The 13,877-nt window shown below is 31.7% G+C and overlaps 1 protein-coding gene across 6 annotated transcripts in view; it reads left to right on the top strand.

Annotated features, from left to right (window-relative positions):
* The window catches only part of Grik2 (glutamate ionotropic receptor kainate type subunit 2), a 740,066-nt gene that overhangs the window by 724,020 nt on the left and 2,169 nt on the right, over window positions 1-13,877 (top strand). For 4 of the 6 annotated variants that reach the window (XM_021204374.2, XM_029542109.1, XM_029542110.1 and 1 more), the window contains one exon: window positions 3,492-3,742. In XM_021204374.2, coding sequence (XP_021060033.1) covers window positions 3,492-3,742 — 251 coding nt within the window. Of the gene's footprint in view, window positions 1-3,491; window positions 3,743-11,991; window positions 12,079-13,408; window positions 13,548-13,877 lie in introns of all 6 variants that reach the window. The other 2 variants (XM_021204375.2, XM_029542111.1) reach the window with 2 other exon arrangements.

The raw sequence follows: 13,877 nt of genomic DNA, 5'->3' as shown, positions 1-13,877 counted from the left end.
TGTGGATACTTCATTCCTCCTTAGAAGAATGAAAAAAATACCCATGAAAGGATATAGGTACAGAGACAAAATTTAAAGCTAAGACGAAAGGATGGACTATCCAGAGACTACCCCATCTGGGAATCCATCCCATCATCAGCCACCAAACCCAGATATTATTGCACATTCCAGCAAGATTCTTCTGAATGGACCCTGATATAGTGGCCTCTTGTGAGGCTAGGCAGTGCCTGGCAAATACAGAAGTAGATGCTCACAATCAGCTATTGGATGGAACACAGGGCCCCCAGTGGAGGAGCTAGAGAAAGTACCCAAGGAGCTGAAGGGGGCTGCAACCCTGTTGGTGCAACAAGAATATGAACTAACCAGTATCACCTGAGCTCGAGTCTCTAGCTGCATATGTAGCAGAAGATGGGCTAATCGGCCATCATTGGGAAGAGAGGCCCCTTGGTCTTGTAAACTTTATATGACGCAGCACAGGGTAAGGCCAGGGCCAAGTAGTGGGAGTGGGTGGGCCAGGGAGCAGGTGTGGGTGGGGGTATAGGGAACATTCGGGATAGCATTTGAAATGTAAATAAAGAAAATAATAATAATAATAAAAATAATTACTTCTCCATGCAAAAATAAAGATCACATGAATCAAAAGTAGAGGTGGGAAGGGATGTAACTATTGCATGAAAGAAGAAGAATAAAAACGTTGATACTAAAAAACAAAACAAAACAAAAAAAATGTGGTACTTTTTAGGAATAATGCCTTACTGACAATGTGGAGGGCAGCCACTAGCCTGAGGTATTTGTACGGGACTATGGGACCCCTTAGTCTAATAATTTGAGAAGATATAGCCAATTCCTAGTACTGGATTTTAAATTTTGTAGCATACAATGTTTAGTTGACATACCCCCATTCTTAAGTTAATTCCATTTATATATATACATATATATATATATATATATAAAACACATAGGGTGTTATATGTGTTAGTTGTTCCTCCCCAATTCTCTTCTCTCTCCTGCCCTCAGACCTCTTTCCTTTTCCTTGGAAGATCCCATCCCTCAACCTCACTCCTAAATAGTTATTAAACCTCTCTCAGTGTTCTACCTAAAACATATCTAAAACATATCTAAACGTTCTACATATCTAAAGCATAAAAGCTAACATCCACACACAAGAAAAAAATGCAATGTTTATCTTTCTGGGTCTAGAATAATATATTGATACAAGGATTCCAAAAGTTCAGGCTAGCCTTGAATTTACTCTATAGCCTGAGGTGATCACAAATTTCTGATTTGCCTGCCTCTGCTTCCTGAGTGCTAGAAGCACAGTTGTACCTCTCTGTCTAAATTTATCATTTTTAACAGGATATGAGAGCATTGTGCTTAAGATTTTCCTTTTCCTTTATTTTACTAAGCGGTCTATAAGTAGAAACATATTTACATAAATCATCATTTGCAGCACTGAGTTAAACCTTAAAGATTTAACATATTTGTGTAAGCAGAAAAGCTATATAAGGTGATTTGTGTCCCTACCCAAAGAACATAAAATATAGTGTTCTTTGAAGAAACTTCAAAAACAAACTCTTTTGGGCAGAAAAAAAAAAAAAAAAAAAAAAAAAAAAAAAAAAAAAAAAAAAAAAAAACAAGGTCCTTTGCAGCAAATGTTGAAGGATACAGGTAGTTTGATATTTCTATCTATGCTCTAGTCATCCTGGTAGCAAGATCATACTTACCATGTAGTTGTTTATATTTCTCTATCCTCATAATTGCAAATACTAAATTATGTTATTATTGTTATCTCAACTGTAAGGAAGCATTCTAAAACTTAAAACTATTAATGGCAATTAAGAAATCTTAACATTATTGACACTTAACATTCCTGGGCACATATCCAAAAGTTGTTCCAACATATAACAAGGACACATGCTCCACTATGTTCATAGCAGCATTATTTATAATAACCAGAAGCTGGAAAGAGCCCAGATGTCCCTCAACAGAGGAATGGATACAGAAAACATGATACATTTATACAATGGTGTACTACTCAGCTATTAAAAACAATGAATTTATGAAATTCTTAGGCAAATGGATGGAATTAGAAAATATCATGCTGAGAGAGGTAACCCAATCACAAAAGAACACACATGCTACGAGCTCACTGATAAGTGAATATTTGCCCAGAAGCTGAGAATACCCAAAACACAATTCACAGACCACATGAAGCTCAAGAAGAAGGAAGATCAAAGTGTGGATACTTCGGTCCTTCTTAGAAGGGGGAACAAAAATACCCATGGGGGGAGATTCAGAGACAAAGTGTGGAGCAGAGAGTGAAGGAAAGGCCAACCAGAGACTGCCCCACCTGGAGATCCATCCCATATACAGTCACCAAACCCAGACACTATTGTGTCTGCCAACAATTCCTTGCTGACAGAAACCTGATATAGCTGTCTTCTGCTAGGCTCTGTCAGTGCCTGACAAATACAGAGGTGGATGCTCTCAGCCAACCATTTGACTGAGCATAGGGTTCCCAGTGGAGGACCTAGAGAAAGGACCCAGAGAGCTGAAGGGGTTTGCAGCCCCATAGGAGGAACAACAGTATGAACCAACCAGTACCTCCAGAGCTCCAAGGGACTAAACCACCGACCCATGCATGGACCCATGGCTCCAGCCTCATACGTAGCAGAGGATGGCCTTGTCGGGCATCAAAGGGAGCCCTTGGTTCTGTGAAAGCTTGATGCCCCAGTGTAGAATGCCAGGAAGCAGGAGTAGGTGGGTTGGTGAGCAGTGTGAAGGGGGAGAGGATAGGCAGGTTCTGAGGGCAAACCAGGAAAGTGGATAACATTTGAAATGTAAGTAAAGAAAATATCTAATAAAAAATCTTAACATTATTGGGTCATAGGACCCTAAAAAATGACATTGCCATAATAATTTTTATAATCCAACTTTAAGCAACCTGTGACACTTTATTGACATCAAATAGGAAAAATCAAATGCCCAGTATCCACACAATATGAAATGCTATTGAAACTTGCCTACTAATGGTTATGGCAACCTTGACTTATTGGCTTAAACTAGAGGTAAGATTTTTCCACGACTTTCCTAGAAGTGGAGAATGCTGAAAACAGCGTTCTTCTTTTCTTACTTAGGTGTTTTCTGACAAAATTCTTTATACTATCCATTTCCTTTAGTGTTTTCCTTGTTAATATTTTATTAATTAGCCAATAATTCAAGTTTTTATCTTAGATGGAGTCATTTTCTGTCATCCAAATAGTTTTTCTTTGTAATCTAAAAAGCATATCATTCTGTACATGAAGCAATATACACTAACATAAGTCTAAAAAGCCTACTGCTTTAGTTATCTTATTAAAATTCTGATTTGTGGTTTTCTACTTTGTTCATTGATACTAGGAAGCATTCGTAAATTCTCTGTTTTCTACTCATGATCTTTAATTGTAAAACTGTTTTCCTTGAAGTAGTTAAGGCATATCCTCTTTTCTCAGGTTCTCCATATCGAGACAAAATCACCATAGCAATTCTTCAGCTGCAAGAGGAAGGCAAGCTGCACATGATGAAGGAGAAGTGGTGGCGAGGCAATGGCTGCCCAGAGGAGGAGAGCAAAGAGGCCAGTGCTCTAGGGGTGCAGAATATTGGTGGTATCTTCATTGTCCTGGCAGCCGGCTTGGTGCTCTCAGTTTTTGTGGCAGTAGGAGAGTTTTTATACAAATCCAAAAAAAACGCTCAATTGGAAAAGGTAAATGTCACATTTTTGCAATTTAAAACACTGATTTTTCTTCTGATAAAACACAAATAATCTATTTTCTGCTATTTCCAACCACAAGAAATGCTTTGAGCTGTGGCTGTTAATTGTCTCATATCATTCATTCTACCTACCACTAAAATATATATTTTGTGAAATATATCAGTATATTTCACAAAGACACATGATCATCATCATAATCTTTAAATTTATTGATTAAATGTTTAATTATCAGTTGCAGGAAAAATAGATATCTCTATCTTACTTAGGACTAAGTAAAAAAATTACACACACACACACACACACACACATATATATATATATATATATATATATATATATATATATATAGAGAGAGAGAGAGAGAGAGAGAGAGAGAGAGAGAGGAGAATGTACATATATTTACTTGAAGTTCATTGCTGTTAAATTAATGGAAGGATATTGTTACTGAGGGAAGAAAATCAGAAATGATATTATAAAAATAGAAATGCTCCTCCCAAAATAATCTCAGGTTTTAAAAACAGCAATTTGAAGCTAGATAATAAATACAATTTAACTTCAGTAGAATTCTCTCAGATTTTTTTGTTAGAACAATTTAGCTTGCATTATGAAAACTATTACTAATTTTCCAAATTAATAAATACATACAAATATTGTAGTATTGCCACTACATATTTTTCTTAATGAGTGTTTTACTTACTATATTAAACATCTTTATGAAAATATGTAAAACCACATAGGCGTTAGTATGAGTTTTCTTTATACTTAAATATGTTTAGTAACTTGTACAAATAGTTTTGTAATTCTAGACTGAAAATTTTTTGATCACTTAACTTCTATATTTTTGGTTCTGAAAGTATAAAGAAAAACATGAAAATCACACAGATAGTACACATCGCATCTGTATGTACATTTACATTTCTAGAATTGAAATGAGCAGCGTTCTTTTCTCTCTTCCAGTGCTGTATTTAGTTTTCTGTATATAATTGCCTTGGTTTTTGTTTTCAATAAAAGAATATTTTTTTAGATATTTAGTCAATGTATAAGAGTGAGATTGTTTCTTCAGTACTAGGAAAGTTTTATTGTCAAAAATACAAAGCAGAAAAAATGGTATTTAAAAATATGGTAGGCAATGTTAAAACATGTAAAATGCATTCTGCTAATATTCTTTGAAATGTACATACCAGAAATTATTTTTGTAAAAGCACAGTTGAAAAATATCTTCCTTTACTTTGGATGATATAATGTTATAAATGTTGACCCACTATTGAGTCTGAAATTTGAATATGGAATATCTTAAAATTTTACGTAATTATAGTATTTGACACCTTTTTAGTAATCTTTTACAAGTGAATATTTTGATAACCCTATTAGATCTGATGTTACCATGTGTAATATTTTTAATATTTCAGACACTTGTAGAACTTATGTTCTCACAGCATTAAGACTGTATATTTTTGGTAACATGACTAAGCCAAATTCTGTTATGTTAAAATAAGTTAATTACGTATAAATACACTTTGGCTATTCTGGTCTTTCTATGATGTGAAAACGGGTTTCAAAGCAAATCAAAATGAGCAACCAAATTTAAAAAAATCATCAAAATATCAGTAGACATTTTTCAATAATTTGCCAAAATTGTTTTTTTGGTTACTTTAAAATAGACCCCATATTTATGAAGGAATATTGGGTTTTCTAGTGAGAATGTCTAGCCATCTTTATGTAATGATTCTTTTAAGTCTATCTTAATATTAAAATAAAGCAAATTGAATATAGACACCATTGAAATTGTACTGTCATTATCTAAAGATGTTTCTTCATTTGATTTACCTGAGCTGTGTTCTTTATAATTAAAAAATATCATTCCTTCCCATTAAAACTCAAGGAGTGTGGTTATTTAATTCTGAAAACAAATCTACATGGTTGTTATAACTTCTAATTGATTCAGTTCAACTCTTCAAGATATCCAGCTTCAGAAATATGTGAACTTACTAAGACTTTTTAAAAAATTGAAATAAGTTCATATTTATTGACAGGTATAAATAAACAATTATACCTGCAAACTATATTATAAATATGCATATTATAAATATATATACATATAATATACTATATTATATATATTTACATATGTAAATGCTGGAGGATGACTGTGCTGAGCTGAGAGTAAGTGGATAACATTTGGCCATGATCACTGATTCTCACAGAATCTACATTAATTTTATAATGAGCCCAGGTTTCTCTAACTCTGCGTAAGAACCTGTAGCAAATGTCCCTGGACACAGTTGCAGGGTTTCAGCTTCTCTCCAGTTTATTCACTTCCAGTTCCTCTGATCACTTTAAAATATGCTCAGGTTGCCAAGGTCTTACTTTTTATTTTGACTGAAGTGACCATTGCCCTTCATTCCTCTTTGAATATTTCCACCTATCATTTTAGGCCAGGCAGTTAGATTAGTCATTATATTGCCCAGCATAGTTTCCCCATGATAAAAAGTAGTATGTCTGATCTCTTCACATAAGCTTGTTTCTGTAAGATATAGGTGTATGGTGGTATTTGTTGTAATAGAAAAGAACATGGCTTGTATATTGTTTTATGCTTAGGTAGATGTATGTTGCATCATTTAAAATATTCCTCCCCACATTATGATAGTTTAAAGGTGATTTCTCTGATACTAAAACATGCTCAAATATTAATACTATCTTTTATTTATGGACCTACCCAATCATATCTCTCTTACTTCTTAATACATTGTTGCATTTACATTTCTTATTTCAATATGAATACCTTTCTCCCAATAAGACTTTTTTCTCCTTTAGAATTAAAAATTCTAAATTCACACCACCCTTTTAAAATCTCTAAAACTTTAAGCAGTACCTGATGGTAAATTTTATCTATCAATCTTTTATCTATCCATCTATCTATGATCTGTCTGTTTGTCATCTGTCATTTATCATCTATTTATCATCTATCACTCTAATTATATATATATATATATATATATATATATAATTATTTGTATACTTCTCTCAATCTGATCTGCCTAACATAGCCATCTTCTCTATATCATTTAAATTAATAATGTAGCTCATTATAGGAACTTATTTAAAAAAATATAAAATGGAGAAAATCATTGTTTTAAGTAATTTAGTAGATTAGACTAAACAATTATTGGTTTATTGATTCTTCCCATTTATGGTGATAATTTTGATTTTGTTTTTATTTCTTCATATTCTTGGAAAAATTCTCTGGCTAGATCATTCAGAAGTTTAATATTATAATTAAGCATACTTCTGGATTTTACTATGAACTCTATCTATCTATCTATCTATCTGTCTGTCTGTCTGTCTATCTATCTATGTATTTCTCTCTCTCTCTCTCTCTCTCTCTCTCTCTACATATATATATATATATATATATTCCCACATTCATTAATTTATTATACATTTGTAATTCCTTTAGCTTAGATTTTATTAATAGCATTAAAATCAAAGTAAATGCTTGTGAAGTTTCCTAATTAATATTTTTAAAGAAAGCATATCTGCAATGAGTTGTTTTACATGTTAAAACAGACAAGAAGCTGTATTTCCATAATCAGCCACTAAATGCTTCATTGTCTACTTTCTCTTCATCTTCATTCACACTATAATATTTTAGTATTTTGCAAAGGATAAGTGAAATATACTTATCTGAATTACCTGTAATAAATAAATAAATAAATAAATGTTTGCCATTTATTTGGTTTACATAAGGAAAACATATTTCATTATGAAGTTAAAAAAAATCCTGTACACATTGTTTTATTGTATACCCTGTATATAAATCACTGAGTTTCTTGAAATAAAAATATACAATGGTGTTGAAATAACTTTATATTTTTAAGATGGAATGAATATAGTTAACATGTCTAACAACTAAAATCTAAAAGTGCATGCTCAGGTATTAAAATTATAGTATATGGGGCTGGAGAGATGGTTCAGTGGTTTGGAACACTGACTGCTCTTCTGGAGGTCCTGAGTTCAATTTCCAGCCCCCACATGTTGGCTCACAATCATCTATAATGGGGTCTGATGCCTCTTCTGGTGTGCCTGAAGACAGCTACAGTGTACTCATATACATAAAATAAATAAATAATTCTTTAAAAATTTTACTATATGTATTTTGACTTGAATACATGTATGTGTTAAATGTCCCAACATGGTTGAATTGTATATTATCTCAGAACTATAAGAGAAAGTTGTTCTAGTCATACTCCACCAAAGTCAATGTAGTTGTTGCTGAGGTAACACCGGGCAGTCTCAAACAAGAAATTTCTGTTATATTTTTCCAGTAAATCAAAACAAAATGTTTGTGTATATGTAGAAAGTTTTCATTTATAGTTTTTAAAGTATATATAAGATGGCTGTAAATATAAGGGGAAGAGATCCAAGAAAAGTCAACTGTTCAGTTTGATAGCTGTTAAGAGGAAATTTAGTTTAAATTATCAGGACAAAAGATCTTGTGTTTTTAATCGAAAAGCACATCTCAAGCTGAGTGAGTTACATTTTATCAAAATCAAAAACTATAAACAAGTTGTTCTCATATCTTCTTATATGAACTACTTTCAGAATTTTGAAGGACTGATGTCACAGAAGTAATGCTTTTAAAAGAATTTCCATATTGATAAAAGTCTAGCAGTACAGAAATTGTTCATAAAGATTTTATTCCTGCATTTACATTTTACAAGTTATACCTAAATAAAATACAAATATCTATACTTTTAAATAATTGTATTAATTAATTAATTTACTCGCCATCTTTATCACAGTTACCTCTCTCAGTCTTTCCTTGCCCATCATCCCTTCATCCCTTTCTCCTCAGAAAAGGCTCAGAAAAAGGAAGATTTGCCTTGCCAAACCAAGTTGCAGTAGGACTAGGCTCATCTTCAAGTGTGGATAGGCAAGGCAGTCCAGTTAGGGAAAAGGGATCCACAGATAGACTAAACAGCTACATTTGGTGAAAGATACTCAACTGAATTAAAATTTTCAAAAGTTAGAATTACTAGGATGATGCAATAGAAGATTCTTAACAGTGAAGCGTACAGATCTTTAGAACTCAAGCTAAATTTGTGAGTAAAACTGAATAAATGGTCCACTTGGAGGCATTTTTATGTCACTGTCTAGAAGTAGGGTATTCTTTTGCTTCCCAAATGATATGCATAAGAACTAATGGGTAATTTTAAAGCTGCCTTTTATGTAAATACCATTTATATCAAAACAGGATACCTGCCTTCATGTTCCTGTCTAATCTTCCAAATCAGCTATTCCATTCCTGTTAGTTGATAATAATAACCCATTTTCTTTATCACTATAAGGTATAGTCTAAAATTAAGGTCGGGCATTAATAAATAATTATGCTTTCTAATTTTAACAAGCGTTTTAAAACATAGTTCCTCCTTTAGATTAAAAAAAAAAAATCCCAATGCCAAAACCTTTGAACTTATCATTGGCAGAAAGGAAATGTGCATCTTCAGGGTTAGTAATGCTTTCTACAACCAGAGGACTGGCCTGACATTGTTTAAACAATGACCTCCTCTAGAAAATGNATTTAGAAATNCATATATATATATATATATATATATATATATATATATATATCCATTAGTTCTTATAATTGCATTTCTCCCTTTCCCTTCCCTGCACCAAATTGTCCCACATTTCCATTACTCTCAGTCAGATTCATGGCATTTTTTTCATTAATTAACATTATATAAATATATGTGTTTAATGGTTTCTATTTCAAAATATTTTCCTTTAATTTATTCATGTGTGTGTATGCGTGGACCAATAAATGTGAATACAGGTATTCATGGAGGTCAGACATCGACCACCTTATGTGGGTCCTGGGAACTGAATTCAGGTCCTATGCAGGGTCAGGAAGCACTTTTAGCTGCTGAATCAACTCTGTAGATCTTGTTGACCTGCTTCTTGATTGTTTTTTTCCCCTGAAGTTGCATTCAGAATTTGTATAAGTTTAGATTGTTAAACTGGAAAAACTCATTGAAACCTTTGATCACACTCCCTTTTTAATTATTTCTGTTACCAATGTTTTAAGGTCTGGTTTTTACATTTAAAAATGTACAAGCACAAATCACAGTTTTAATTGGGTTTATGATTTCTTAGACTGTCATTATTGCAAAAAATGAAGCAATATACAGACATATGAACTTATAAATAAAATGCTTTGAAGGGCGTGATCTGAGAGCCTGTCATTTCTTATATATATATATTCAAAGAAAGATTCTTATGTTAAAAATGATCTCACTCACATGTAGTAGCTAAAATTATTGAATAAACAAAGAAGGCAGTTTTCAGCAGCTGAGCAGTTAGAGGCTAGGGACAGGGAGGGAATGATTGAACAGCGGCTGTCAGGTTATGCTTAAATAACTATAAATAGTTCTGGTGTCTCCCAATTTTTATGCACAATTGTTGATGATGTTTAAAGGTTAAAGGTTTTTAAATTAAAAGATCATACTTAGTAAGAATCAAGCCTTTTCATTTAGCTGTAATATGAAAGTCATTTGTATATTAATATCATTGTTAACAATGATAAAGATGGTGCATCTTATCTTCTTCTGCTTAATAACAGAAGCTTCCAGAGCCTGGTTGTGTGAATGGGATGATTAGCAGGAATGTGATGATCAACACTTTTCTTCTCAAAGAGCATCCATTGCTGTATTGGCTAAAAGGCTTCTGTAGCTCTCTGCCTTTATTTATTGGTTGTACAGGTTTAAGTAAAGAAAATGTAACAATATGGAGTAGTGGTGTACTTTTATCAGTCTGATTATATTTGAAAATTTTAATATAAAAATGGGTAAATTTTGTTTGAAGTAAAAATTCTGAGAATAATTTATATTTATTATTGTAGTTATCAATATGTGTATTATTATAGACCAACCCAGGCTGAGTGTAGTATGCTATATTGTTTAATGTCCTGACAGTTATTTTTCATTTTTGTATATTTTTTGCTTGATTTATAACTACAGTACGTAAAAACTAAAGATCACTAAGAAAATAATTTAGGTAAATGTTCATCTAGCCATGAACTCATAAAGAAGGAGGTTACTTGAATATTTCAGGATTTGCACATATCTGATACTATTGATGTGTCAACCTGAGATCAACAAGTTATTTTCAAGGCTTAGTTTTATTTTCTCTAAAATTACAGTAGTTATACAGAAGTATCTCTCCAAAACTGATGTGTAAATTTTCTTCTGAAAAAGCTTTTCTAAATATTTGAACATTTTCAAAACGTTGAAGTAGCACTAAATATTAAGATCAAAATTGATATAATATTTGAACATCAGTATTTTAGCTAGTAATTTATACTATAAGTGGCTTCTCTGTTATGTTATGTTATACTTTAGGTCAATTCTCTCATGGCATGTAAGATATTAGGTGTTTGATATATCTTTAAGTGCTGCCAATTATAGTCAGATAAATTAGGAGATAATTTTAACTTGGTCACATTCTTATAACACCGAGATTTCTAAAAATATTATATAACATTGACATGTTTTATTATACTTTATCTGTTTTTATTCAGTTATTACTTAATGTGATATAATTTCCTGTGAATAATCTCAGTGACCATTTTGACTGTATATAACTCTTCATTCTTGAGTAAATGCCTAATAAAACCAGAAAATAACTGGAAAATATTAATGTATAAGTTGTTCATGTATAATTCGCCATTAAATAGTTTAAGTGACAAACACAAACTAAACATTTTGATTGATCTTCAGTGCCTCATAGATGCTCAACAATCTTTCTATAGTGCTCAATTCTTTTAGGCAAAATAACTGTAAAAACTTTTCAATGAAAAGTAGAATAATCTTTAGTTATATTATTATTTTTAAGGAATAGGACAGCAGGTCAAATAAAATGTAGTTTCTTAGTAAAATATATATATGATTATTCTTGCTCAGAGGGCAAATACATTTTTAATGAGGATTAGTAAACCTTAATTGAAAAATAAAAAAACTAATTCCATTTTATCAGTTTCTGGTTTTAGCATAGAGTAAACTTCAAATATGTCTATGTACTATGTGGAACATTTTTACAGGTAGATCACAGCCTTCTTCATTTCCAGGGATGTATAAATAACAAGTTGCTTCATTCAATGTAGTGAATTTTATGAAGAGTTTTACTTATTCTAATGCAATTATACATGCTAACAGCTCAAAGATTTAAATTTTCGTTTTCAGGAATCTTCTATTTGGTTAGTGCCACCATACCATCCAGACACTGTTTAGTAAACTTTTGAAACTTTCTAAAAGAGGTTTTTAATGATGGTTAGTATCCTTGTGCCTTACTTTTCCTTTTTGTAGTCTGTTACCTTAATGTGGAGAAACATTTTACTGTTGTTTTCACTCGAAGGAACTTCCCACACTGAAGAACATGCCACAAGGGTTCATCCCCAACATAAGGGTGTAAAGGCAAGGTACTCTTCTGCCCCTCTGCCTGACTCTTCTTTTCCCTCTCTACCTCCACTCATCCTTCTCTTTCCTGTCATTCTTTCTTTTGCTTTTTAGTGACAATAAAGGAAAATAATATTAAGTACACATGAGTATTTTAGAGACATTTCAAATTAAAATAAGAAAAAAACCAATCCATATTTAGAATTATCTGCTTCTCTTGAATGATATGAAATTAAAGCTATATTTAAACATCCTCATAATTTTTAACCAGCACAGACTGAAAGAATAAAGGCTTATATAAACCGTGTGGATTTTACTGGAGGCAGAGATCTATTTGAAGAATTCGTAATTCGGAACTGAGGCAGGTCAAAATTCCAAGAAATGAATAAAAAAATTCAGAAATATAGTTCAAAATTTAGGGTTAGCAGACGTTGGAATGATAAAAAAGAGAATAAAACCTTTTGTCTCACAGTCAATTTATTCATAAACAAAACTATCTGGTTATGGTATACTGATAGATAAAGAAAGTACTGGCAAATTTCAGCTTACTCAGAGAGAAAATTAACAAAATTAGTATTTTAAAATAATATAATAAAGACCACAGATTGAATAAAAGTTATTTGTTACAAATTTTGTCTATTTCATATGTGACTTGCATTGGAAATGGGGTTTACAGTTCAATTAAGATTAATTATTTAAGATTATTTAAAGGAGATAAAAATAAAGATTGGATATTTAATTGAAGCAAGATTTTATTTATGCTTTATATTAATATCATAAATTTGATACTATGTGACATTACTTCAAAATTTTTCATATGTATTAATGTGTAGTCTGAAGTAAGCACTAACTACCAAGGATTAAATATCTTAATATAAATGAGATAGAATCTTTTCTAGTAGAAGCTATATGCACATTGATGGTTTTTTTCCCATGAAAACAAGCTACTTAGCCTATTCTTTTAATATAAAATTAATGTTTCCACTTTGTTATAAAACTTATATGATCAAATAGACGGAGGTTAAGATGGCAGTGTTAAACATTAGTTGATATTTAGGAACTCTGTATTAAATAAAGCCATCTTTCAAACAATTTAAATTCATTCACACTTTAATCCATTTTTAAATGTCAATGGGATCAACTTCTAACCTTGTTATAATAACTGTACTATATTAATTGATTCTTCTATTAAATGTTTCAACAGAAAGTCAAGACTATCTTACCTCAAGACAATGTATTCCTTCCCCTTTTGGAATCAGATTTTTCCATTTCTACCGTGTTGTCATCATCACCATCTTCATCATCATTATCATCATGTTGTTAATAAATACATCTAATAGAAGGTATTAAGCAATAAGCAACACCATTCCAATGTACCAGCTGACAGAGGCATATAGAGTTTTGATTTAAAATATGTCATGAATTTCAAAAGCTATAATTTAACACATAATAAATAATGCCAAGCAATAGTTCTGCAGTATGAAGGGAAATCATTACTAGCATTTAATCTTCATCTATTACAAGTGCTAATACATTAATTGTTTTACTTGTTCAAAGTTACTAAAGTCTTGGGGTTTTCTATTGTATTTTATGATGCTTCTAAAGGGCAAGCAAACCTTATGCAATTCATTAGGAAGCAGTGTTAAATAAAAAGGCTCTGGATTCATATGTAG

This window comes from Mus pahari, chromosome 9 (genome assembly GCF_900095145.1).
Source record: "Mus pahari chromosome 9, PAHARI_EIJ_v1.1, whole genome shotgun sequence".
In the NCBI taxonomy this organism is placed as follows: domain Eukaryota; kingdom Metazoa; phylum Chordata; class Mammalia; order Rodentia; family Muridae; genus Mus; species Mus pahari.
This window is presented reverse-complemented; position numbering and strand designations above follow the sequence as displayed.